Raw genomic sequence first — 26,327 nt, 5'->3', positions numbered from 1 at the left:
AGTGTAAGGGGATAAAGAATATGTACATAAAGATATGAATGAGTGATGGTGCAGAGCAGCATAGGCAAGATACAGTAGATGGTATCGAGTACAGTATATACATATGAGATGAGTATGTAAACAAAGTGGCATAGTTAAAGTGGCTAGTGATACATGTATTACATAAGGATGCAGTAGATGATAGAGTACAGTATATACGTATACATATGAGATGAATAATATAGGGTATGTAAACATTATATTAGGTAGCATTGTTTAAAGTGGCTAGTGATATATTTTACATCCTTTCCCATCAATTCCCATTATTAAAGTGGCTGGAGTTGAGTCAGTGTGTTGGCAGCAGCCACTCAATGTTAGTGGTTGCTGTTTAACAGTCTGATGGCCTTGAGATAAAAGCTGTTTTTCAGTCTCTCGGTCCCAGCTTTGATGCACCTGTACTGACCTCGCCTTCTGGATGATAGCGGGGTGAACAGGCAGTGGCTCGGGTGGGTGTTGTCCTTGATGATCTTTATGGCCTTCCTGTAACATCGGGTGGTGTAGGTATGGGCTCCCGAGCCCATACGGGAGTTGTAGCATGAAACAAGACAGTAACTACAATTAATTGGATACCACACAATTGGGGAGAAAAAGGGGGTAAAATATATATATAAAAAATATATATATAGAGTTCACCAGAGCTGAGGACTAGCACCTCAAATTTTCAACTGCTTGAGCTCCAGTTCCTCTTATAGAGTATTAGCTCAAAGTATCGTGGAGCTCCTGCACCTACATATGAACAGTACCAGCACCCAAAATGAGTACCGGAACCTATTTCCGTCAAGTCAAGCACTGATAAGAAGTAATCAGATCAGAACATTACATTTTTACCTTTCACGCTGAGTGGTTATCAAGAGTTTTTCGAAAAGGAGAGCGATGGAAAGATATTTCATATACATTGAGGGACTATTGTAAATCTCAATCATGAACTTTGTTTGCTTGCTGTTTGAGGTGAAGAAAACATTACGTTGAGAAGCGCCACAGTTCATTAGTGGTGGTGTTTTAAGCCAATCAGAAATACTATTAGATCCCCAAATAGGCACATTTATATACCTACATTTGCATGCAGGCCAGGTAGCCTATTGGCCTACATCTATGCTTGTGCCTCCTTAATCAACATTGACAGGAGCGCTCCAAACAAAGGACAATGACTAAATTGACAAAACTCGTAAATGGAATGAAATAAACCTAAACTTGAGCGGGCTAAAACGGAAATAGTCAATTTACCTATTTGTTCAGCACTTTTGAAATGTACAGCGACAGAACTCAGATCATGGACCAGTTTTTCAGTACTCTCCCTGTACACCAGAACCACAAGATAAATAAAGTGGGCATATAGGCAGACAATGAAAGCTCTTTCAATATTCAATGATTACATTTCTCTAAAACAGACTATAGGCTACATGTGCACCACTAAGTCAGAACAGTAGGCTAAGTTATGAGTGGGAAAGGAACCACATTATTAGGGTGAGGCACAAGGGCTACTAAAAGCTTACTAGACAACATACACAGTATTACTTTCTTATCCACAGTATGCATATATCCCTGTCATATTACATCATTTATGCAGCAGCATACAACACATTTTTTGTCTCACCATGTTGTGCTGTGCTCACTTGAACAGGAAGGTGGTGTGGCGGTCCTTCTTGTGGGTAAATTTAGTCATCAAAGATACCCTTAAATCTAGACCATACACCTACTCCACTGAATAGCAGGATAGTGATTGCTTTCCAACGTATGCAGTTAGCCACTGATTCCTTTCAAACCACTCATTGTTGAATTTGCGATTTCCAAATAGTTGTGTAATGTTTATGTCCAATGACCACCAATACGTTTTATCTATAATTTATCTTCATATGACAAGGATTTAAAAGGATTTGCCAGTAGATTGTGGACTTGATTAATGAGGATAAACTTGTCTATCTACTTTATAACTACGGTAGATGTAACGTGATTTGACGTAATTTTATCTGTGACGTTGAGCCTTCTTGGATTGGCACTTTTAATGTAACTCTATGGTAGCACCCAAGGGGCTTGAATTTTCGAGCTCTCCCCGTAGGTTTTGTGGTGACATCGTGTCCCCATGAGTGACATAACACTGAGCCAATCACGGTGCAACTGGAGATCATTACCAACCCCTACACTCCATATTTTCTGCTGGCTGACTCACCACCACAGAAAGACATGAGCTATGCTAAAATACCTGCATGTTGGAGGTGCCTTACTCGCGAAAACAAAAGATAGACCATTTTTGTATGGGGCAAAGCTGTCATGAAGGCAAAGGGTGGCTACTTTCAAGAATCTCAATTATAAAATATATTTTTATTTGTTTAAGACTTTTTTGGTGACTACATGATTCCATATGTGATATTTCATAGTTTTAATGTCTATAAAATAAAGACAAACCCTGAAATGAGTTTACTGGTACTGTATATATTTGTTACTGATCAACTAAAACAATTTCGCTCTACAAACAGCATAACAACCAAACAATCTATCAGTCGACTAATTGGAGTAAGCCCTATAAAAATCAACCATGAATTTGTGCTCTGTATAAATTGTGATCATTTACCACGAGCTATGATCAATACCAAACCAGAGAAATTCCATGGATTTACACAAAGAAAGATTCTACAAGAGAACATTGTGAGAGCTATTGGTTTTATGGTCCTGCCAACCCTCCTAAGCATTTAAAAAAATATACATATTTTTTTACCTTTATTTAACTAGGTAAGTCAGTTAAGAACAAATTATTATTGACAATGACGGCCAAACGGACGACGCTGGGCCAACTGTGCCCACCCTATGGGACTCCCAATCACGGCCTGATGTGATACAGCCTGGATTCTAACCAGGTTACTGTAGACGCTTTTTGCACTGAGATGCAGTGCCTTAGACTGCTGCACCACTCGGGAGCTCCTAATAGCATTTAATAGCATACACATCATTCATAAACCAAGCACACATCTCATTTATGCTCCTATATCCATGGCATACTCCTATGCTCTCTCTACACACCGTCCTTTATCTACAAGTTTTCATGCAGCCTCACATGGAAATAACATGTTTGGCAACAAACAGTTGGTCCATAAGAAGGGCTGACTACATCATATCCCAATGTATAGAACAGATAAGGGCTACACTTACAGTACCATTCAAACACATGGCGACAAACTGTCCATAACACAAAGACAAGGCGGACCTATAATCTGTCATTGTCGCCTATAGAAAAGGGGTCCAATGCTTTGCGGTTCTGCTTCGGGCGGCCTATGTTAAGATTGAAGATTAGTTGGGATTAATAGTGTCATTGGTGTCACACGTGGCAGTTGGTATTGTACAGAATAACGTTTGGGATTGAATATTAGGCTTTATCATCCATTCACTGTAATTTCTAGAAAGACAGTATGGCACAAAGCCAATACAACAACAACAACAACAACAAAAAAACACAAAACAAAGCAAAATAGAATTAATGCATGTTGTGTGGTACTCTAAATGAACACATAACTGTTGTACTTGTTGTTATTGCACTTAATAGCACCACCACCAATTGTGCTAATAACTGCTGTTTTTTAGGAAGATTTTACTTGCAATAACTGTGATATGTAGTTGTTTTACCTTCCTTATCTGAATGCACTGACTGTAAATCACTCTGTTATAAACTAAATGACCAAAATGGAAATGAATGTCACACTGCTGAAAATAACAAATGACCCGTATAAGAAAGAAACCCAATTAACTATTGTTTTGTCAGGTGGATGTGAAACAGTGACTAAACCAGACATCACACAGAGGAGGAAACAGCACTAAGACCACACTTTACTTTAAGAGCATTAGGCCAGTAACCGAAAGGTCGCTAGATTGAATCCCAGAGTCGACTAGGTGAACAAAAATCTGTTGATGTGCCCTTGAGCAAGGCACTTCACCACAACTGCTCCTGTAAGTTGCTCTGGATAAGAGTGGCTGCTAAATGACTAAAATGCCAAATGTCTCTGTCAAAGAATACTAAAGGTGATGCAGAACCCGGCATCAAGCACATGGTTCGCCTAATTTCATTTTATGTGACAAAGCAATAAATGTAAAGAATTATTGTACCATCTAAACTGCTGTGAAATATCCTTTCAATAACAAACAATATTGCATTTTCAGCTGTTTGAAGTTGCTGTACAAAACAAAGTAAAAGACACAAAAACTAAACTTAAGAACAGGAAGCATATAAATAACACACATAGAACAGATCTACCACTTCTTAGACTTGCTTTCAATGAGAATGACAGATCTATAACTAAACATTTCTATGTGAAATTGGTCAAATTAATGGTGTTTCACAATGAAGACAAACACTGCAGCTTGAATCTGTATCTCTACATCAGATAAGAATGTTGTAGTCACTCCCTATCAGATTCTTGAGAGGCACCTGCATCAAGGATAAGAGGACTTCAATGTGACTGTTCACAAACAACCTAAAAAACATTGTCACTTAATTGACTGAAATTCACCCCAGTTGACGAGTCAGAATTGCTCAGTCTCACTTTATGTGATTAGTCACATTTCTACATTCATAACATCTTTAGGGATTATGAAAAATTGTGGTTCCTCAGGATATATCAAAGGTTATGGTGTTCATTATTGTTTAAAAAAAATTATGCACATTAAAAGTGGTCTTCTTTCTCACAATTCTCTCTGGGCTGATACCCAAACAATGACTCTACACCAACTCTCCAACACTGTTCCGTCCTGTAGGTTTATTCCAACTCTAATCTAGCGCACCTGATTCTAATAATTAGCTGGTTGTGTTGCTGAATCAGGATGGTTACACCAGGAGTTGGAGCGAAAACCCACAGGAGGGTAGCTCTCCATGGACAGGATTGGGGAGCACTGCAGAGAGATAAGCTGACACGGGACTTAACATACACCTGCTTACAGACTAAAAAACAACAGCCTTAAGGTGACATTTAATTTTTGAACTATCCCAACACAGTTATAACAGTATGTGTGTGTTAAATGTGTCTGTATGTCCTGTGAGAAAGTGAAGTGGATGTGAGGGAGACTACTCTTGTTGTGAATGTGTGAGAATAAATGTTTCCACCACCATCACTACAGGCACACTACTGTGTGCACAACAAAGGGGTTTGAAATTAGTATTATTGAGTTGTCTGTTGACTGAGCCACACAGGAGCTCCCAAATACCTATAGATTGTAGTGAGATGTTGGTCCTAGATGCTGATCTTGGGTCAGTTTAGCATTTTTCACATGAAAGGTTAAGGTTAGGATTGAGGGAGGGGAAGCTTGTCCTAGAGCTGTACTTAGGGAAACTTCACCTCGGCAGACCCGATGTCTGTAGCAGTGAACTCCTGGATGAAGACCTATGAAGTTTACGGCATGGAACTAGCCCATTGTGACGGAGCACACATCAACAAGATTAGGCTTTAAGGCCTGCTCTGTGATCACTCATTTTGACCAAGGCCCAGTGCACTAATTTATAAGGAATAGGCAATTTGGGACAGAGTCGATGTATCATTTCAAAAGAAAATGAATACAATACAATGTAGCAAAAGTAACCTCTTTAGCATCTATCTGGCTGCTATAGGCCTACACACCATATTTAATGTTTCCCCAATTAGCACCAGCTAATTACATGTCTGTAATGGATTGGTGAGTTTGCATTGAATCAAACTACTATTCACCGTCCCTTCTTTTATCAAGCATGTCACATTTGAGTTGTGTAAAGAGAAAGTCAATTTAATACTCTTAAATCCTTCACCAGTCTGATAAATGTAGCCTATTCTTAAAATCAGTGTTATCTCATATTGTTTGAGAACTTTAAGTCCCCAGTTCAAATTATATCATTTTTTATGAACATGATATAATATGGCATGATCATAGTCCTTAATCCAAACGTCATCATATAAATTAGTGTAGGCTAGATTAGGTAAAATGTAATGCTGCAATTTTGGTAGCCTAACAAAAATTGCATGAATTCGATATATTATGCACAGTATTCAGTGATGCCATCCCAGCTAGCACAGTGGATCTGGGCCGATTCCCGGTTGAGTTGGAGCACTTGGCTGAAAGTCAGACTCGGCTGATGTCAAGTGGCCCGAGTCTGGGCCGCCATAGGCAGTATTACTTATGGATAGTATGCAGGGATTGTGCTCGGGCCAATTCCGGTGTGAGTTATCTGGCCCAAATGTATTACTTGGGGCTTGGCCCGAATGGGGCTACTATCTGGCAGATGATTACACGGGCTGCTTTATATAATTAACATTTCATTATTTATTTTTCCTTATTTTCTCATTGTTTCTGTGATCAAAAAAGAAAATTAACATTTAAATGAAATTCTTAAAGTGTCCTCTGTAGTATTTTGATACTTTGTGCAAGCCAATTGATAAGCATAAATAATGTTGTGGATCGAGCCTCCCATCGAGCCTCCGCGCAAATTGATTTTGACCCTCACACCAAACGCGATCACGACAAGCAGGTTGAAATATCAAAACAAACTTTAAACCAATTATATTAATTTAGGGACAGGTCGAAAAGCATGAACACACCGCTCGCATCGTAAACATAGATGTTATTCAATTATTGCACCCATACCGCTCGCGCACACCAACAAGCGTCTGCGTTGCCAGGCACTAAAATAGAAGTTGCTTCAATTTGTGGTGCAGAACGCACTGCAAGTCCTGCCTCTCCCATCTCCTCATTGGCTTTTAGAAGCAGATGTACACGTGCCATCTCCTCATTGGTTATACCCACTTCGGCGATTTAAAGATGAACTGAGTTCGGTCGGTTGTCGTGGTAACTATGTTTTTTTGTGGATGGGTCTAATTTGTATGTATAAAATGTATAATAGTCATATTTAAAATTATTACAATTGGGTAATTTTGTATACATGTATTTAAATTTGCATCAGCTGGGGAGATTCTGGTAAGATGCCGGCAAAGTCGGCTCAATTCTGTTAGACAGAAACGCTCGGTGTACTTCAATGACTGCCCAGAATCGGCCCATTTTGATTCTGGGCCGATTCAATCAGTTCTGGCCCCGGGAAGAGGGCCGCTTCAGGCCGATTCCTCATTGCTAACTGGGATGTATTTTGCACACAGCTTGCAAAAGATTCAGAATTTTATCAGCAGTCCACAACTTGTTACATATAATAAACATGTATTATAACTCATGTCTTTCGGTAAATATATTTAGAAAACCGAAGAAAAGCATAGAACTTACCTTGGAAAACCACAAATATTGTTCCCTGCAGCTGTCAGCTGAAGGTAAGTCTATACAGTGGGTAAATGCATACAAGACTGAGGATGCGTCTATGCGTCACACTATTCTTTAGGGTCAAATCTGACAATTCAGAAAGATCACAATATTTGAAGACATATGTAGCCAAAAGTACACACCCCAAAACGCTGTTGTCAAGCAACTGCTTTCATACAGATATACATTCCTGATGACTTCTAGGCTACACTTAAACGCATGCGCCATGCACTGGAAAATGGTCATACAGAAGAATAGTTTGGTTATTACCAACTGTACTAGGTCGAGTCGGTCCATCCCTTCTAAATACCCGTTATTTAGAAATGTTTCCTAAATGTGCTATTCAGGTATTAAAATGGTTTCTCTAAACTTGGTTGTTTTTCCTCCCAAAATGTTTGTTAGTGTAGTCAGTGGCACACTATCATATTCCACCTAACCAGTGGTGTAAAGTAAAAACACTTTGAAGTACTAATTAAGTAGTTTTTTGGTGTATCTGTACAGTTGTGGCCAAAAGTTTTGAAAATGACACACATGTAAATTTTCACAAAGTCTGCTACCTTCAGTGTCTTCAGATATGTTTGTCAGATGTTACTATGGAATACTTAAGTATAATTACAAGCATTTCATAAGTGGCAAAGGCTTTTATTGACAATTACATGAAGTTGATGCAGAGTCAATATTTGCAGTGTTGACCCTTCTTTTTCAAGACCTCTGCAATCCGTTTTGGCATGCTGTCAATTAACTTCTGGGCCACATCCTGACTGATGGCAGCCCATTCTTGCATAATCAATGCTTGGAGTTTGTCAGAATATGTGGGTTTTTGTTTGTCCATCCACCTCTTGAGGATTGACCACAAATTCTCAATGGGATTAAGGTCTGGGGAGTTTCCTGGCCATGCACCCAAAATATTGATGTTTTGTTCCCCGAGCCACTTAGTTATCACTTCTTCCTTTATGGAAGATGTTCCATCATGCTGGAAAAGGCATTGTTCGTCACCAAACTGTTTCTGGATGGTTGGGAAAAGTTGCTCTCGGAGGATGTGTTGGTACCATTCTTTATTCATGGCTGTGTTCTTAGGCAAAATTGTGAGTGAGCCCACTCCCTTGGCTAAGAAGCAACCCCACACATGAATGGTCTCAGGATGCTTACTGTTGGCATGACACAGGACTGATGGTAGAGCTCACCTTGTCTTCTCCGGACAAGCTTTTTTCCAGATGCCCCAAACAATTGGAAAGGGGATTCATCAGAGAAAATGACTTTACCCCACTCCTCAGGAGTCCAATCCCTGTACCATTTGTAGAATACCTGTCAGTCCCTGATGTTTTTCCTGGAAAGAAGTGGCTTCTTTGCTGCCCTTCTTGACACCAGGCCATCCTCAAAGTCTTCGTCTCACTGTGCGTGCAGATGCACGCTGCTGCTGCTGCCATTCCTGAGCAAGCTCTGTACTGGTGGTGCCCCGATCCCGCAGCGGAATCAACTTTAGGAGACGGTCCTGGCGCTTGCTGGACTTTCTTGGGCACCTTGAAGCCTTCTTCATAACAATTGAACCGCTCTCCTTGAAGTTCTTGATGATCCGATAAATGGTTGATTTAGGTGCAATCTTACTGGCAGCAATATCCTTGCCTGTGAAGCACATTTTGTGCAAAGCAATGATGACGACACGTGTTTCCTTGCAGGTAGCCGATAGGGAACCGTGCAGGTAACCGGTAACTTTGTTAAAATTTATATTTTTGTCATTCTCAAAACATTTGGCCACGACTGTACTTTACTATTTATATTTATGACAATTTAGTACTTTTTGCACCACTAGACTTAAGTACATTTAAAACCAGATATTTTTTTACTTTTACTCATGTAGTATTTTACTGGGTGACTCCCTTGAGTCATTTTCTATTATGGTACCTTTACTGAAGTATGGCAATTCAGTTATTTTTCTACCACTGCACTTGTCCAAATAAATCAAGCATATTCAGATAAGTCACAACTGGCAAACAAAAATTGTTGTTTATTTCTGTTCAACAAATATATTTAAAAAAAGTTTAACAAAAAATGAGCAACTGCAAATTCTGAATCCACCAAGGCGAAACAGTACAACTACAGTTGAACCTCAATCCTCAGGATTTGTATTAAAAACAAAATAATCTATAGGCTACAGAGAAACAAATACAGTGCTTTCAGAAAGTATTCACACCCCTGGACTTTTTCAACATTGTGTTACAGCCTGAATTTAAAACAGATTAAATAGATTTTTTGGTAAAAATTACAAATTAAAAGCTTGAATGTCTTGAGTCAACAAGTATTCAACTCCTTTGTTATGGGAAGCCTAAAGTTCAGGAGTATTTTTTTTTGCTTAAGTCACAGAAATTTCATGGACTCACTCCGTGCAATAAATGTTTAACATGATGTTTGAATGGCTACATCTCTGTCCCTCACACATACAGATAATTGTAAGGTCCCTCAGTCAAGCAGTAAATTTCAAACACAGATTCAACCACAAAGACCTGGGAGGTTTTCCAATGCCTCACAAAGAAGGGAACCTATTGGTAGATGGGTAAAAAAAATACATCAAATATCACTTTGAGCATAGTGAAGTTAATAATTACACTTTGGATGTTGTATCAACACACACAGTCACTAAAGTTACAGGTGTCCTTCCTAACTCAGTTGCCGGATAGGAAGGAAACCGCTCAGGGATTTCACCATGAGGCCAATAGTGACTTTAAAACAGTTACAGAGTTTAATGGCTGTGATAAGAGAAAAGGGAGGATGGATCAACAACATTGTATTTACTCCACAATACTAACCTAATTGAGTGTGAAAAGGAAGCCTGTACAGAATGAAAAATATTCCAAAAACATGCATCCTGTTTGCAACAAGACACTAAAGTAATAGTGCCAAAAAATGTGGAAAAGCAATTAATGTTTTGTCCAGAATATAAAGTGTTGTATTGGATTTGCCCCAAACATATTACTGAGTACCACTCTCAATATTTTCAAGCATATTGGTGGATTCATCATGTTATGGGTATTCTTGTAATCGTTAAGGAGTGGGGTGTTTTTCAGGATAAAAAATAAAAACATCATAGAGCTAAGCACAGGCAAAATCCTAGCGGAATACCTGGTTGTCTGCTTTCCAACAGACTGGGAGGTGAATTCCCCTTTCAGCTGGACAATAACCTAAAACACAGGGCCAAGTCTACACTGCAGTTTCTTACCAAGACGCAATGTTTGAGTGGCTGAGTTAGTTTTCACTTAAATCTGCTTGAAAATTTATGGCAAGACTTGAAAATGTTTGTCAAGCAATGATCAACAACCAACTTGAGGTTGAAGAATTCTGAAAAGAATAAATGGGCAAATATTGTACGATCCAAGTGTGCAAAGTTCTTAGAAACGTACCTAGAAAGACTCGCAGCTGTAATCGCTGCCAAACGTGATTCTAACATGTATTGCCTCAGCGGTGTGAATACGTATATTAATGAGATGCATTTCATTTGAAACACATTTGCAAAAATGTTTAAAAAAAAAAAAAAAACGTTTCACTTTGTCATTATGGGCTATTGTGTGTAGATGGGTGAGACTTTTTCTCCATTTTGAATTCAGGCTGTAACAAAATGTAGAATACATCAAGGGGTATGAATACTTTCTGAAGGTACTGTATGTACAGTATCTGGCTAAATTATTAGAAAACAAAATCTGCATGAATATTTTCTAATACTGATTTTTGGTTTGTAAGTGAATGTCAAAGTGACGGACATTTGTGGCCTTTTCTCATTTGGGGAAAGTCTGTCCTCTACCCTCTCTCCTCCATGACCAGGAACCCGATAAGTGGTTGAGGAAATGTCAATTCGTTAATAGGCGAGGATAGACATGCAAGTCCTTCGTGGAAGAGTTCTGAAATCTGCCAAACCCACTTTGAATCAGCGTTAGTTTTTTCTGAGGAGAAAAGCATGCACACGTTGAAAATCAATATGCTACTTATTGTTTTATCTATAAAATGTCTGGCACAACTAACTTTATTTGTCTTTATCACTTAACGTGTATTTTTGGATCTACCCCTGTAAACGCCATTCATCCAACACGCGAGTGGAGGAGTAATTTCATACAAGCATATTTTCGTCCACGTTTACCTCTCTTCACTGCCTCTCCATGACCTTTTTAAAAAGGAGGTGAGAGAGGACAGAGAAGAGAAGATACAGGATTTTAGCAAATTCAATTGCGAAAAGGCCAGGGTTCCAAACCACCACCATTCCCAATGTGTTCATCCCTCTGAGGTCCTTCCGTAGTAGTGTTGTCGTGTTTGGGCGTCTAGACACTACAGCTTGCCAGCATCCTTGAACTTGCTGAGCAGGCCTTGGTCAGCCCGCAGGGGGAAGGAGAGGGAGCGACTGTGGTAGTACTGGGAGTCTGCCTGGAGGTTCTGGATGACGTCCGAAAGCAGGTGGGCATGCTCCACCCCGCAGCCCGGGGCCTCGTAGCTCAGGGCGTTGAAGTGGATGTGGAGGTGGTAGTAGGACGGTTGGTAGTGGAGGTACACCTTCAGCTTACTGGCTGCCACACCGTACCGCTTCAGAATGCTCTCCTGTGATAGGGGAAAGCACCATGAAAAACAAGCACCATGAAAAACAAGCACAACTATAGGACAGAGTAAGGAGTAGTTGCCCCAAGACCCATCAAACTCAACTCTGGACCTCAAAGACAGTTCAACTGCAGTTTTTCATTGTTCCTCTAATCAAGGACTGATTTAGACCTGGGACACCAGGTGCCTGCAATGAATTATCAGGTAGAACAGAAAACTAGCAGGCTACAGACCATGTAGTGTAAGAGTTAAGTAGTGAGGCTGATCATTAATCTGTACCTATGGGAAACTTCACCACATAATGTATGACAGGAAAAGGAAATGGTTTAATGACAAGAAGGTTGCTAAATAAACAGTCAGTATTCCTAGGCAAATCCCATCCCTCAAACAATCGCAATACGCTCAACAAGAAAATGTAAATATGAAAATATGTATGTATTATAGGATCTTTCTCACCTCTCCCTTCTTGCGGATGTTAGTCAGCAATGGCAGATGCAGCGCTGTCAGGTCTCGCAAACTTTTGATGTCCCTTCGATGAACGATGGCAATCAAATGCAAGTCATCCAACTAGGAGGGGGGGGGGGGGGTGAAAGTAACCATGTGTTCAAGAATAGGCTTGAATGGCATCTCCATTGTCCACTTTGGCCCTATGTATAAAGTGTCTCAAAGTTGAAGTTCTGATTTAGGATAGGTTTAGACTTTTAGATCACAATGAATAAGATTACTTGGACAGGATCATACAAGGTATCTCACCTGCTTTTGATCCCACTTGAAGTCTGGGAGCAGGACAAAGCCGACGACCTGGTCTGGGTCCTCATAAACGATGCGCTCTGCCTCCGCTTTCTTCTCCAAGATGTTGTACACCCACTAGAGGGAAAAAACACAGCAACAAGAAAATCATTACCACATAAAACATAGAAGTGCAGGTTTACAAATCACAATCTTTCAATATTGGCAACCTTTAATTGGATATTTGAGTGATATAAAAGTAAACTATACCTGACAAGTATGAGAAGTTTAGGTTAATTTCCCCATCCTTTGTGGGCTCTGCCTGTCAAGCAGCAGAAGGGCGTATTTGCCCATGTACTGTTAATGTACACTGTTTCAAATACCTGCCATTCGTTGAAAATAGCCCACTCGTGTTCTATGTGGTGATGCAAAGACCTTTATTAGTGAAAGGCATTTCAAGTCTTTTCAGTTAGCCTTTTCATTCCGCTTTGTTCACCTAAAAGAGCCAAGACCTCTCAAGCATCCGTGACACATTGCCCAATCTGGCTCTTTTATATGGTTGGTATTGTAATCCCAGATTGAGGATGATCACCTGTAAGAACCGTGCATTTACGGAGTCGACAATCAAGGCTTTCGGATGTGGAGTGGGAGACTGTGTAGTGGGATACTGTGGGACTAATATTTTCACCTTGAAAGCAATGAAATGCTACCTGTACACTGAAGCTCTGACTCTGAATGTAAGGTAGGGTGATAGAGCGGTAGTCCTCCCCAGTCTCCTGCACCAAGTAGGTCTCCTGGCGCAGGTATTTCTTCACATGCTTCTCTGTGGCCGGACACACCACTGTGGTCTTCATCTCTTTGGAACCAAGAGACAAGACAAGGATCAATATCACATCACATTTCAGTCAGAGATTTGAATTCCATTAGGAAATGATAATGGTGCCACTTCGCATTGCAGAATTATTTGATTTGGTCCAATGTATTGAATCTACAGCTGTCCCCGGCTAAAGCAAATCTTGGTCGACCGAGAGTCGTTCTGTTCCAATGGATTGGTCAAGATGTTTAAACTTGTTTTTCCATATATCGACAGACACACCTTATGTTTGAATAGAACCAACAACATATGAACTGAGCTTGTCTGATGCTTTAAGCACACTGTTTGATTAAATGATTAGGACACACACACACCTCAAGAAAGAGCCTGATGGTCACACGCAGTTTTAAAAAATGACAGCGATTGACTGTGTGACTGGCGCACGTTTTCTCGCTCAACTTGCACAACAAGTCTTTATTGCGCATTCTGTGTTAAAGCTGCAACAATTTCAGCCATTTAGTTTACTTCTTTTTGAATGAGAAATTTTATAGAAATCCCTCATTTGTTTAGGAAAAAAAACATTCCCTATTCCCTCAACCCTTGTTGTCTTTACTCGAAACATGTGAGCATTGCATGCGACCAATAGGGCATGACCTATATCCAATCAGTCACATCAATGAACTGGTTATAACCAACTCTGAACACAGTAATGTCGACAGCAAAATGGATGCGGAGGATGTGAAAAATAAACTTGAAATGGGAAATGTTTACAGGTTGTTCAGGAGGGAAAGAGGAAGTCAGATCTGTGGAAGACATTTGACTTAGTTGTGGAAACTACTGGAGATCTAGAAAAAGTAGGGTTTTGGAGCAAGTGTTGCGTGAGTATTGTGTGCCAAGCTTCTAGATTACAATATTATTTTTTCTGACCGGTTGGACCAGTGTAAACGGTAAATACATTTGTGTACTAGAGAGTCTAGTGGATTTGGATAGAAAACACTGAAGTTTCTAAAACTGTTTGAATCATGTCTGAGTATAACATAACTTATTTAGCAGGCAAAACACAGGACAAACCATTCAGATTTTTCTTATTTTTAGGTCACTCTTTTCAATGAGTTTTCTTTGGGAATCCAGATTTCTAAGGGACCTTATTGCAGTTCCTATCGCTTCCACTGGATGTCAACAGTCTTTAGAAATTGGTTGAGGTTATTCCTTTGTAATGAAGAAGGACTGCCATCTTCAACGCGGATCACTTGAAGTGTACTGTTAGATAGAGGCGTGTGACCAGAAAGCTAGCTACAGTTTGTTTTCCTCCTGTATTGAACACAGATCATCCAGTCTTCAATGTTATTGATTATTTACGTTAAAAATTACCTAAATTTGTATTACAAAAGTAGTTTGAAATGTTTGGGCAAAGTTTACAAGTAACTTTTGAGATATTTTGTAGTCACGTTGCGCAAGTTGGAACCGGTGTTTTCCTGGATCAAAATCAAATGCGCCAAATAAATGGACATTTTGGATATATGTAGACGGAATTAATCGAACAAAAGGACCATTTGTGATGTTTATGGGACATTTGTGTGTGCCAACAAAAGAAGCTCGTCAAAGGTAAGGCATGAATTATGTTTTTATTTCTGCGTTTTGTGTCACGCCTGCAGAGTTGAAATATGGTTTCTCTCTTTGTTTACGGTGGTGCTATTCTCAGATAATAGTATTGGTTTGCTTTCGCCGAAAAGCCTTTTGAAATCTGACATGTTGGCTGGATTCACAACAAGTGTAGCTTTAATTTGCTATCTTGCATGTGTGATTTAATGAAATTTAGATTTTATAGTAATTTATTTGAATTTGGCGCTCTGCATTTCCCCTGGCTTTTGGCCAGGTGGGACGCGTCCCACATATCCCAGAGAGGTTAACCTCTTGGAACTCCCCATCCCGGATCCGGGATCGTGACTAAAGCCTCAGGCTCATTAGCATAACGCAACGTTAACGATTTCTGAAAATCGCAAATAAAATGAAAATAATGCGTCTGCTCTCAAGCTTAGCCTTTTCTTAACAACACTGTCATCTCAGATTTTCAAAATATGCTTTTGAACCATAGAAATTGACTAATTTGTGTAAGAGTATGCAAAGCTAGCATAGCATTTTGAGTAGCATTTAGCACGCAACATTTTCACAAAAACCAGATAACCAAATAAATAAAATCATTTACCTTTGAAGAGCTTCTGATGTTTTCAATGAGGAGACTCTCAGTTACATACCAAATGCGCAGTTTTTCCTGAAAGCGTCTGTGTGTAGGTAGAAATCGTTCCGTTTTCTACATTGCGTCTGGCTACCGAAACGAACCGAAAATTCAGTCACCTACAACGTAAAACTTTTTCCGGATTAACTACATAATATCGTCCGAAACATGGCAAACGTTGTTTGGAATCAATCTTCAAGGTGTTTTTTCACATATCTCTTCATTGATATGCAGTTCATGGAAGCTTACTTTCCTCTCTGTATCCCATGGAAAAATACTGGCAGGTGACTTTTGCGCACCAATTTCGGCGCAGGACACCGGGCGGACACCTGGTAAATGTGGTCTCTTATGGTCAATCTTCCAATGATCTGCCTACAAATACGTCACAATGCTGCAGACACCTTGGGGAAACGACAGAAAGGGTTGACTCACTCCTCTTGCATTCACAGCCATATAAGGAGACAATGGAAAACAGAGCCTCAAAAATCCTGCTCATTTCCTGGATGCCGCCTCATCTTGGTTTTGCCTGAAGCTCACGTTCTAGGGCACGCACAGAAAATATCTTGGTAGTTCTGGACACGTCAGAGTGTTTTCTTTCGAAAGCTATCAATTATATGCATAGTCGAGCATCTTTTTGTGACAAAATATCTTGTTTAAAACGGGAACGTTTTTCATCCAAAAATGAAATAGCGCCCCCAGAGCATCAACAGGTTAACTGACTTGCCTAGTTAAATAAAAGGTTACATTTCCCAAACTGCCTCCTGTAATTCTTATTTTTTTCCCCCAATGAATTGACAGTTATGATGGAAGCCTGGAGTTTTTTTTCTATACTTCAGAAGTGAGGTAAACAGTGCACTTGGGATGCGTTTTCAGGCCATGCTTGCGAAAGTGAACTTATAATTTCCAAACGTTTAGGTCAGTTGTATGCTGTTTGCGATCTAGTACACAGGAAGGGTTAAGTTAAATAGGCGAAAAAAATACTAACAAAAAGGAAACCCAGCCACAAGCTGCCTAGTGACTCGAGCCACCCAGATGAGATAAATGCCTTTTGTGCTCGCTTTGAGGGAAGCAACACTGAAGCATGTATGAGAGCACCACCTGTTCCAGGCGCCTGTGTGATCACACTCTCCGTAGCCGATGTGAGCAAGACCTTTAAACAGATTAACATTCACAAGGCCGCGGGGCCTGACGGATTACCAGGATGTGTACTCAGAGCATGTGTGGACCAACTGGCAAGTGTCTTCACTGACATTTTCCACCTCTCTGTGACCAAGTCTGTAATACATACAAGTTTCAAGCAGACCACCATAGTCCCTGTGCCCAAGAATGCGAAGGTAACCTGCCTAAATGACTGCCACCCCGAAGCACTCATGTCAGTAGCCATGAAGTGCTTTGAAAGGCTAGTTATGGCTCAAATCACTATCATCCCATAAATGCTAGACCCACTCCAATTTGCATACCGCCCCAGCAGATCCACAGATGACGCAATCTCAATCACACTGACCTTTCCCACTTGGACAAAAGGAACACCTATGTGAGAATGCTGTTCATTGACTACAGCTTAGTGTTCAAAGCCATAGTGCCCACAAAGCTCATCACTAAGTTAAGGACCCTGGGACTAAACACCTCCCTCCTACAACTGGATCCTGGACTTCATGACGGGCCACATCCAGGTGTTAAGGGTAGGCAAAGCTACATCTGCCACGCTGATCCTCAACACGGTGGCCACTCAGGGGTGCATGCTTAGTTCCCTCTTGTAAGCACGACACCAACACCAGCGTTAGGTTTGCTGACGACACAACAGTGGTAGGCCTGATCAACAACAACAACGAGACAGCCTACGGGGAGGTCAGAGACCGTGTGGTGCAAGGACAACAACCTCTCCCTTAATGTGATCAAGACAAAGGAGATGATTGTGGACTACAGGAAAAAGGAGGACTGACTGAGTACACCCCCATTCTCACTGACGGGGCTGTAGTGGAGCAGGTTGAGAGCTTTAAGTTCCTTGGCGTCCACAACCCCAACAAACTAACATGGTCCAAGCACACCAAGACAGTCGTGAAGAGGGCACGACAAAACCTATTCCCCCTCAGGAGACTGAAAAGATTTTGCATGGGTCCTCAGATCCTCAAAAGGTTTTACAGCTGCACCATCGAGAGCATCCTGACAGGTTACATCACTGCCTGGTATGGCAACTGCTCGGCCTCCGACCACAAAGCACTACATAGGGTAGTGCGTACAGCCCAGTAAATCACCCGGGCCAAGCTTCCTGCCATCCAGGACCTCTATACCAGGCGGTGTCAGAGGAAGTCCCTAAAAATTGTCAAAGACTCCAGCCACCCTGGTTATAGACTGTTCTCTCTGCTACTGCACGGAAAGTGCTACCAATGCGTCAAGTCTAGGTCCAAGAGGCTTCGAAACAGCTTCTACCCCCAGACTATTTGCATTTGCGCCCCCCCACCCACCCATCTTCTACGCTGCTGCTACTCTATTTATGCATAGTCACTTTAAGAACTCTACCTACATGTACATATTACCTCAATTACCTTGACACCGGTACCCCCTGTATATATCCCTGCTATAGTTATTTTACTGCACTCTAATTATTTGACATTTCTCTCTTTTTTTAAAGTATTTTCTTAGCTGCATTGTTGGTTAAGGGCTTGTAAATTAATCATTTCAATTGTATATCTACACCTGTTGTATTCGGCGCATGTAACATAACAGATTTTAATAAGATATCAAATGTTCATATACATCCCCAGGAATATTGACACATTTTTTACATTTTCTGACAAGCGAGCACTTAGATATGGTCATTTTCACATTCATATGTTTGAGAATTACTTACAGTAAGGATTTGTGAAAACACTATAGCAATATAGAGTGGGAAAGCGGCCGTGCATTTGGACAATTAATAGACACTGCAGTAAATACGACATAATACATTTGTCATGTCCAGGCCCGGATTCTACACAGACCAGTGAGCCATAGCCAATCATAGGTACAGTAGGACCTATATGCAAATAAGCTCCCTCTCAAGGGAATCACAAATTTTCATATCATAACTGTTCATGTCATTTTGAAACAGATCTAGCCTATGTATCCTAGGGCATACCATTCAAATGAGCAGGGGGTTGGAGTTGATACGTGCTGTAGATATCATTTCTCATGTCCAACTTCAGTCTGGAGCCATTGAAAATCTCCAACAGGGTGTCTTCCCTGATAGGGGTCTTCTCCAGAATGATGACCGCATCCTGGTCGTTCAACTGATAGGGTATCAAGGAAATAATACATTGTTGTTTGAGATTCAATGGACTGTACACCTTGTTAACTAGCTACCTAGACAATCGAACGTTAACAAGGTTAAGTATTTAACTACATGTATATTGTTGTCATATAGTTGGACAGGACATGAATGATACAAATAAACAATTTTATTCAAACGACACCTCGCGGCCCTAGGCAGCCATCGCTAAATTGGTTCGTACACTGACGACTGGTCACTTTGACAACAGGCAAGCAAGACGAATTATGCGAATAGGAGCTTCTACCAAGCTACTAACATTTGCAGTTTAAGTGGCCGCAACCACAGATTTCCAACCTATAAAATATAACTATTTAACGTCACCACTTACAAACATCTATAAGCTTTTTGGTTTTAGTTTAGCTAGCTATTAGCATTGACTAACTAGCTAGATACCTAGATAGCAGTAACGTTAGCCACCTTTCCGTGTATGAAGATATTTTTCTCCCGTGCAGAGTCCCGCAGAACCGTTGTTGTTTTAAATCCGAACAAAGGATTTGCAGATGCTGATTCATTGTGATTATCTTGGTCACTATTCGGGTCATTCTTTAGTCGTTTGGCCTTAGCAGTATCAGTTTCATTTCTGTCCGCAAAATCAACTTCACGTTTACCAGTCTCCGCCATTTTTATTCTGAGGCACTTCTTCGGTGGGGGTTTACGGCTGACTGACTACATGCTTATTGCCTCGACCTACTGGTTGGGGTGAAAACTGAGAAACTTTAACATAGGAAATAAACGAAGGGTGAAAAAACACTCACATTACCCCAAAGTAATATATATTATAATATAAATAATAACCTCCTTCTTATTCATGTCTACTCAGGGGGGGATTTATTTGGACAATATTCCTTGCAATATTTCAGCTGATAAGTCATGTAGATCCAAAAGCCTTTTAGACCCTTTCACAATGATTTCCAATTTCTGCTAGTTTGGCCAGTACAATTTATCACCTGCTCAATGAATGTAACAAAATACACTTTCTTCACGATCATTAAGGCCTATATCAAGAACGCAACTGTTGAACAACATTCTCAGCACACTGTGGGGCATACACTGCCATGTCTTCCTCATCTTCATTTGGTCTAACTATGTCCACTGCCTCCTGATATTTGCTACTTCAATCCAGTAGCTGTGTGTGGGTAAAATCACTGAGGAAGCCAAGCCAGTAAAAAAGCCAAATTGCAACCTGTTGTGATAATTGCATTGTTTGCTCTATAACCCATTTGTTCATAAGCCATCATGATATACAATAAGGTTGTGACAACAAAAAGACGACAGCCACACAGTAGGGGAATAAATTAAACTACACATACATTTGTTTCATCACAAAATCAGAGAGCAACATCTGTCCAATAGCAAATATTGCATGTAATAAACAGGTATATCACCTGCAGCATGGTCAAACAAGTTCATGTTTTCGGCAGTTTACTAAACAGTGTCATGTCTTTGGCTATGCCGGATTAAGTGATATGACATGCTATTCTATAAAATAATTTCTCTGTCATTAATATCACCTGATTGAGCTAATCATGTAAATGTAATTAACTAGAGAGTCGGGCAACACAAAATAATATTTATAGAGCTGTTATCTTCCAAATAAACTCTTAAAGACCTAGTAATATTTTACATCAATAGCAGTCAATATTAATCGTCATCTTAATTCAGTCTCATCTGAAAGTTGTGAATTCTTAGTTATCTGCACAAACCCTGGCTCACAAGTTGAATCAGCAATACAAAATTGGGTTTAATTATATATTTACTAAATACCTAACTAATCACACAGAATTACACATACACATAATTAAATCATAACATGATTACAAATGATGTCATAAAGGAAAACGTCCCTAGCGGGCGGAACCGATGTGACAGCTTGTTACAGAAAAGAAAAGGGGCTGGGTTTGAGTGAAAGAGCGGGAGACTGGGGAACAAAGGGAAGAAGCTGTGCTATCGTAAATACAGTATCTTATGCATTCTAAATTACCGCCCATTTGGAAAAGGAAAATGCAATAAATATTTACTCTGAGCTGCGCTTCGGGTAGGTTGGTGGTAGATGGCAGGCCGTGTTGCCCAACCGAGTCCTTTGAAGAATGTCTCTGCTGGTAAATTGGATACGTTGTAGTAACGTCGTTATGTGGTAGACAGGAAACTCTGTCTGTTCCTTCCTAACCTGCGTTTGCAGCTGCGGTTGCTAACTCAACTGCTAAGAGGTATCACTTCTGTAGTGAATATGAGTTCAAAGTTCATACCATTCGCAACCAAAGCTCACGCTGATGTTGGCTTCGTTCTGTAGTTATTATCTGAACCATTCTGACATAGGACCGTCGTCCTCATGTCCTCGGAACAGCTATTATCTGAACCCTTCTGACATCGGACCGTCATCCTAATGTACCCGGAACAGGAGGTTACATTTGCGTCAAGGGCTTATATAGTGGAGGGAGAAGGGTGTAGTTTACAGCCCATGTCTCTTCACAGGGGCGGGCCACTAATTGAACAGAGCCCTAACCTCCATCCATGGCGTAGAAAGGGCCGATTTAGCAAGCTAGCTACTGCAGGACAATAACACAAGTAGACCAGAAACAGAAGTTTTTCTGGAAATGACATTTTGCTTAGGAAGTGATTTGATTGGTTTGAAGCTAAATCCAAACTGGTCTCCCTTGCTGGGTGTTTTGCTGCACCAGGACAACCCTAAGTTGAGCTCACCTGAATGCTTATTGGCTAATTATTTATATATTTTTTTTATCAAGGGAGGCCAAATGCTTGCTGGCATCAATCAATCAAATGCTACGACACCTACATGTTATGTACTGTACTCTTTTGGTCAGACAGCATCAGATACCTGGGCTACACATACTGAGACAGAAGAGGGGCGCTGTTTCCCTCATACAGATAATTTTCCTGAATCTCACCGGAGAAATCAAGAAAACAAAGAGAAAGAAGGTAAATTATTTTATTGGTAAAAAAATATGGGCAAGCCTGGCTTCCCTTGGCATCCATGAATACACGCCACTACTTCAATCTCCTTCATCCTAACCGGACACTCCTGGAACAATGATACTTTTGTAACATTGTTGATCCTTAGACTCTACTTAAGTGATAATGCCCGCGAAGCCAGTGTTTGTAGGATATATTGGCATGGGTGTTGTTAGGCTCGAGACAAAGTCGAGGGACGGTAAACCGTGCCACTATATCCTCCAAACACCGGCTTTGCGGGCATTATCACTTATTTTGATTAATTTATTCATACTATTTCATCCATCCACAAAATATAGTCCCGACACAAATTTAGGGTTTCTACCCACGCCGGCCGGTCATTTGTTCTATTGGTTCGGTTGTCAGAGATGCAAGCCAGTCGTTCAGTCTTTTTGTTCTGTATCTATAGACGCTATCCAGTCGTTCATTCTACATGTTCCATTGTCATACTGGCTGGCAACATTCTTATCCCTTGCTTGCTAGCTCGCCAACTACGGCTAACTTACAGTCACGTCAAACAGTGCAGCCAGAATAACAGCAAAGTAAACACTTGCCAGGAATCCAAACTTCCTACACTTGCAACATTGTAGTGGCTTTTGTACATATGCTCTCACCACATATTTTATAAATGAGCCATGACATGGAACTCTATTCCACAACAGGTAACTGATGCAAGCAGTAGAATCAGATTTTAAATAAAATAAATAAAAAAAAAATATATATATATATACACACACACACACCTTTTGGAACAGTGGGGACTGTGAAGCAACAAACATAGGCACAGACACATGCATACACAAACATGATAACATACGCACTATACACACACGTACACAGATTTTGTGTTGTAGATATGTGGTAGTGGAGTAGGGGCCTGAGGGTACACAGTGTGAGGGTACACAGTGTTCCGGTTGGAGCGAGCGGTCGCATCTACACTTCGGTCCGCAGGTAGTATAACTTTTCATTACATTTCGTTATAGTACAACGGTTTGATTTGTCTAATCTTAGCAATTTCTTCTTAGCCAGCTACATAGCCGTCTTTGTATCAACGACAATTGCATAATTATCGTATTTCGTCGTCCTAACGTATCTGCCCAGCAGCTAGCTAAGCAGCTAGCTAACATCCACTGTCCACTAGCACTGTAGAAACTATTACACTCAACTGAACGACTCGATTAGCGTAGTGTCAGCTAGCTACATAGTTGTCTTCGTATCCAAGATAATTGTGCAGTTTAGAGTGTGTAGACTTAGAGTGATTATCTTAATTTACCGAGGTTAGCTAGCCAGCTATTTGTCGTCCTTAACGTAGGAAATGCTGCTAGCTAGCTAGCCAACAGCTAGCCAACCTCTACCGAATTGAACTCCAACTACCCGGTCAACATTCCGCGTCGCTCCACAGGTAGTATCACATTTTCATTTCACTTCATTACAGTACAACGGTTTGATTTGTTTGATCGTAGCTAGCCAGCTACATAGCCGTCTTTGTATCTAAGACAATTGTGTAGTCTAGAGCGATTTTCTAGGTTAGCTGGCCAGCTATTGTCGTTCTTCTAACGTAGCTAGCCAGCTAGCCCCGAATAGCAGCACTGTAGTAACTATTACAGTACAACGGTTTGTTTTGTTTGATCGTAGCTAGCTAGCTACATAGCCGTCTTTGTATCTAAGACAATTGTGTAGCCTAGAGCGATTTTCTAGGTTAGCTGGCCAGCTATTGTCGTTCTTCTAACGTAGCTAGCCAGCTAGCCCCGAATAGCAGCACTGTAGTAACTATTACAGTACAACGGTTTGTTTTGTTTGATCGTAGCTAGCTAGCTACATAGCCGTCTTTGTATCTAAGACAATTGTGTAGCCTAGAGCGATTTTCTAGGTTAGCCAGCCAGCTATTGTCGTTCTTTTAAAGTAACGGAACGCAATCAACCTTGCTAGCTAGCCAGCTAGCCCCGAATAGCAGCACTGTAGAAACTATTACACTCGACGGAACGACTTGATTAGTGTAGTGTCAACATCGCACCCACTACCAGCTAGCCTACTCCAGCAGTACTGTATCATTTCAATCATTTTAGTCAATAAGATTCTTGCTACGTAAGCTTAACTTTCTGAACATTCGAGACGTGTAGTCCACTTGTCATTCCAATCTCCTTTGCATTAGCGTAGCCTCTTCTGTACCCTGTTAACTATGTGTCTATCTATCCCTGTTCTCTCCTCTCTGCACAGACCATACAAACGCTCCACACCGCGTGGCCGCGGCCACCCTAATCTGGTGGTCCCAGCGCGCACGACCCACGTGGAGTTCCTGGTCTCCGGTAGCCTCTGGAACTGCCGATCTGCGGCCAACAAGGCAGAGTTCATCTCAGCCTATGCCTCCCTCCAGTCCCTCGACTTCCTGGCACTGACGGAAACATGGATCACCACAGATAACACTGCTACTCCTACTGCTCTCTCTTCGTCCGCCCACGTGTTCTCGCACACCCCGAGAGCTTCTGGTCAGCGGGGTGGTGGCACCGGGATCCTCATCTCTCCCAAGTGGTCATTCTCTCTCTCTCCCCTTACCCATCTATCTATCGCCTCCTTTGAATTCCATGCTGTCACAGTTACCAGCCCTTTCAAGCTTAACATTCTTATCATTTATCGCCCTCCAGGTTCCCTCGGAGAGTTCATCAATGAGCTTGATGCCTTGATAAGCTCCTTTCCTGAGGACGGCTCACCTCTCACAGTCCTGGGCGACTTTAACCTCCCCACGTCTACCTTTGACTCATTCCTCTCTGCCTCCTTCTTTCCACTCCTCTCCTCTTTTGACCTCACCCTCTCACCTTCCCCCCCTACTCACAAGGCAGGCAATACGCTCGACCTCATCTTTACTAGATGCTGTTCTTCCACTAACCTCACTGCAACTCCCCTCCAAGTCTCCGACCTTGTATCCTTTTCCCTCTCGCTCTCATCCAACACTTCCCACACTGCCCCTACTCGGATGGTATCGCGCCGTCCCAACCTTCGCTCTCTCTCCCCCGCTACTCTTTCCTCTTCCATCCTATCATCTCTTCCCTCTGCTCATACCTTCTCCAACCTTTCTCCTGACTCTGCCTCCTCAACCCTCCTCTCTTCCCTTTCTGCATCCTTTGACTCTCTATGTCCCCTATCCTCCAGGCCGGCTCGGTCCTCCCCTCCCGCTCTGTGGCTCGATGACTCATTGCGAGCTCACAGAACAGAGCTCCGGGCAGCCGAGCGGAAATGGAGGAAAACTCGCCTCCCTGCGGACCTGGCATCCTTTCACTCCCTCCTCTCTACATTTTCCTCCTCTGTCTCTGCTGCTAAAGCCACTTTCTACCACTCTAAATTCCAAGCATCTGCCTCTAACCCTAGGAAGCTCTTTGCCACCTTCTCCTCCCTCCTGAATCCTCCTCTCCCCCCCCCCCCCCTCCTCCCTCTCTGCAGATGACTTCGTCAACCATTTTGAAAAGAAGGTCGACGACATCCGATCCTCGTTTGCTAAGTCAAACGACACCGCTGGTTCTGCTCACACTGCCCTACCCTGTGCTCTGACCTCTTTCTCCCTCTCTCTCCAGATGAAATCTCGCTTCTTGTGACGGCCGGCCGCCCAACAACCTGCCCGCTCGACCCTATCCCCTCCTCTCTCCTCCAGACCATTTCCGGGGACCTTCTCCCTTACCTCACCTCGCTCATCAACTCATCCCTGACCGCTGGCTACGTCCCTTCCGTCTTCAAGAGAGCGAGAGTTGCACCCCTTCTGAAAAAACCTACACTCGATCCCTCCGATGTCAACAACTACAGACCAGTATCCCTTCTTTCTTTTCTCTCCAAAACTCTTGAACGTGCCGTCCTTGGCCAGCTCTCCCGCTATCTCTCTCAGAATGACCTTCTTGATCCAAATCAGTCAGGTTTCAAGACTAGTCATTCAACTGAGACTGCTCTTCTCTGCATCACGGAGGCGCTCCGCACTGCTAAAGCTAACTCTCTCTCCTCTGCTCTCATCCTTCTAGACCTATCGGCTGCCTTCGATACTGTGAACCATCAGATCCTCCTCTCCACCCTCTCCGAGTTGGGCATCTCCGGCGCGGCCCACGCTTGGATTGCGTCCTACCTGACAGGTCGCTCCTACCAGGTGGCGTGGCGAGAATCTGTCTCCTCGCCACGCGCTCTCACCACTGGTGTCCCCCAGGGCTCTGTTCTAGGCCCTCTCCTATTCTCGCTATACACCAAGTCACTTGGCTCTGTCATAACCTCACATGGTCTCTCCTATCATTGCTATGCAGACGACACACAATTAATCTTCTCCTTTCCCCCTTCTGATGACCAGGTGGCGAATCGCATCTCTGCATGTCTGGCAGACATATCAGTGTGGATGACGGATCACCACCTCAAGCTGAACCTCGGCAAGA

At 41.8% G+C, this 26,327-nt stretch overlaps 1 protein-coding gene across 1 annotated transcript; it reads right to left on the bottom strand.

The window, feature by feature from the left end:
• Window positions 1–9,278: 9,278 nt before the first annotated feature.
• On the bottom strand, window positions 9,279–19,610 carry dcps (decapping enzyme, scavenger). The gene is made up of 6 exons (XM_064982147.1): window positions 19,375–19,610; window positions 18,766–18,916; window positions 13,308–13,453; window positions 12,622–12,735; window positions 12,325–12,435; window positions 9,279–11,871 (listed from the first exon to the last, which is right to left on the bottom strand). Exons 1-6 carry the CDS (start codon window positions 19,576–19,578, stop codon window positions 11,605–11,607), a joined length of 993 nt encoding a protein of 330 aa, XP_064838219.1. The 5' UTR covers window positions 19,579–19,610; the 3' UTR covers window positions 9,279–11,604.
• Between the last annotated feature and the right edge of the window lie 6,717 nt (window positions 19,611–26,327).

This window comes from Oncorhynchus masou, chromosome 12 (genome assembly GCF_036934945.1).
Source record: "Oncorhynchus masou masou isolate Uvic2021 chromosome 12, UVic_Omas_1.1, whole genome shotgun sequence".
Lineage (NCBI taxonomy): Eukaryota > Metazoa > Chordata > Actinopteri > Salmoniformes > Salmonidae > Oncorhynchus > Oncorhynchus masou.
This window is presented reverse-complemented; position numbering and strand designations above follow the sequence as displayed.

Coding starts and splice junctions, on each gene's coding strand:
- dcps (XM_064982147.1), bottom strand. CDS start 19,578: ATGGCGGAGACTGGTAAACGTGAAGTTGATTTTGCGGACAGAAATGAA. Junction 12,736..13,307: donor GTCAGAGCTTCAGTGTACAG/GTAGCATTTCAT, acceptor TTTTCCCTCTAG/TGGGTGTACAACATCTTGGA. Junction 12,436..12,621: donor TCAAGTGGGATCAAAAGCAG/GTGAGATACCTT, acceptor CCCCCCTCCTAG/TTGGATGACTTGCATTTGAT.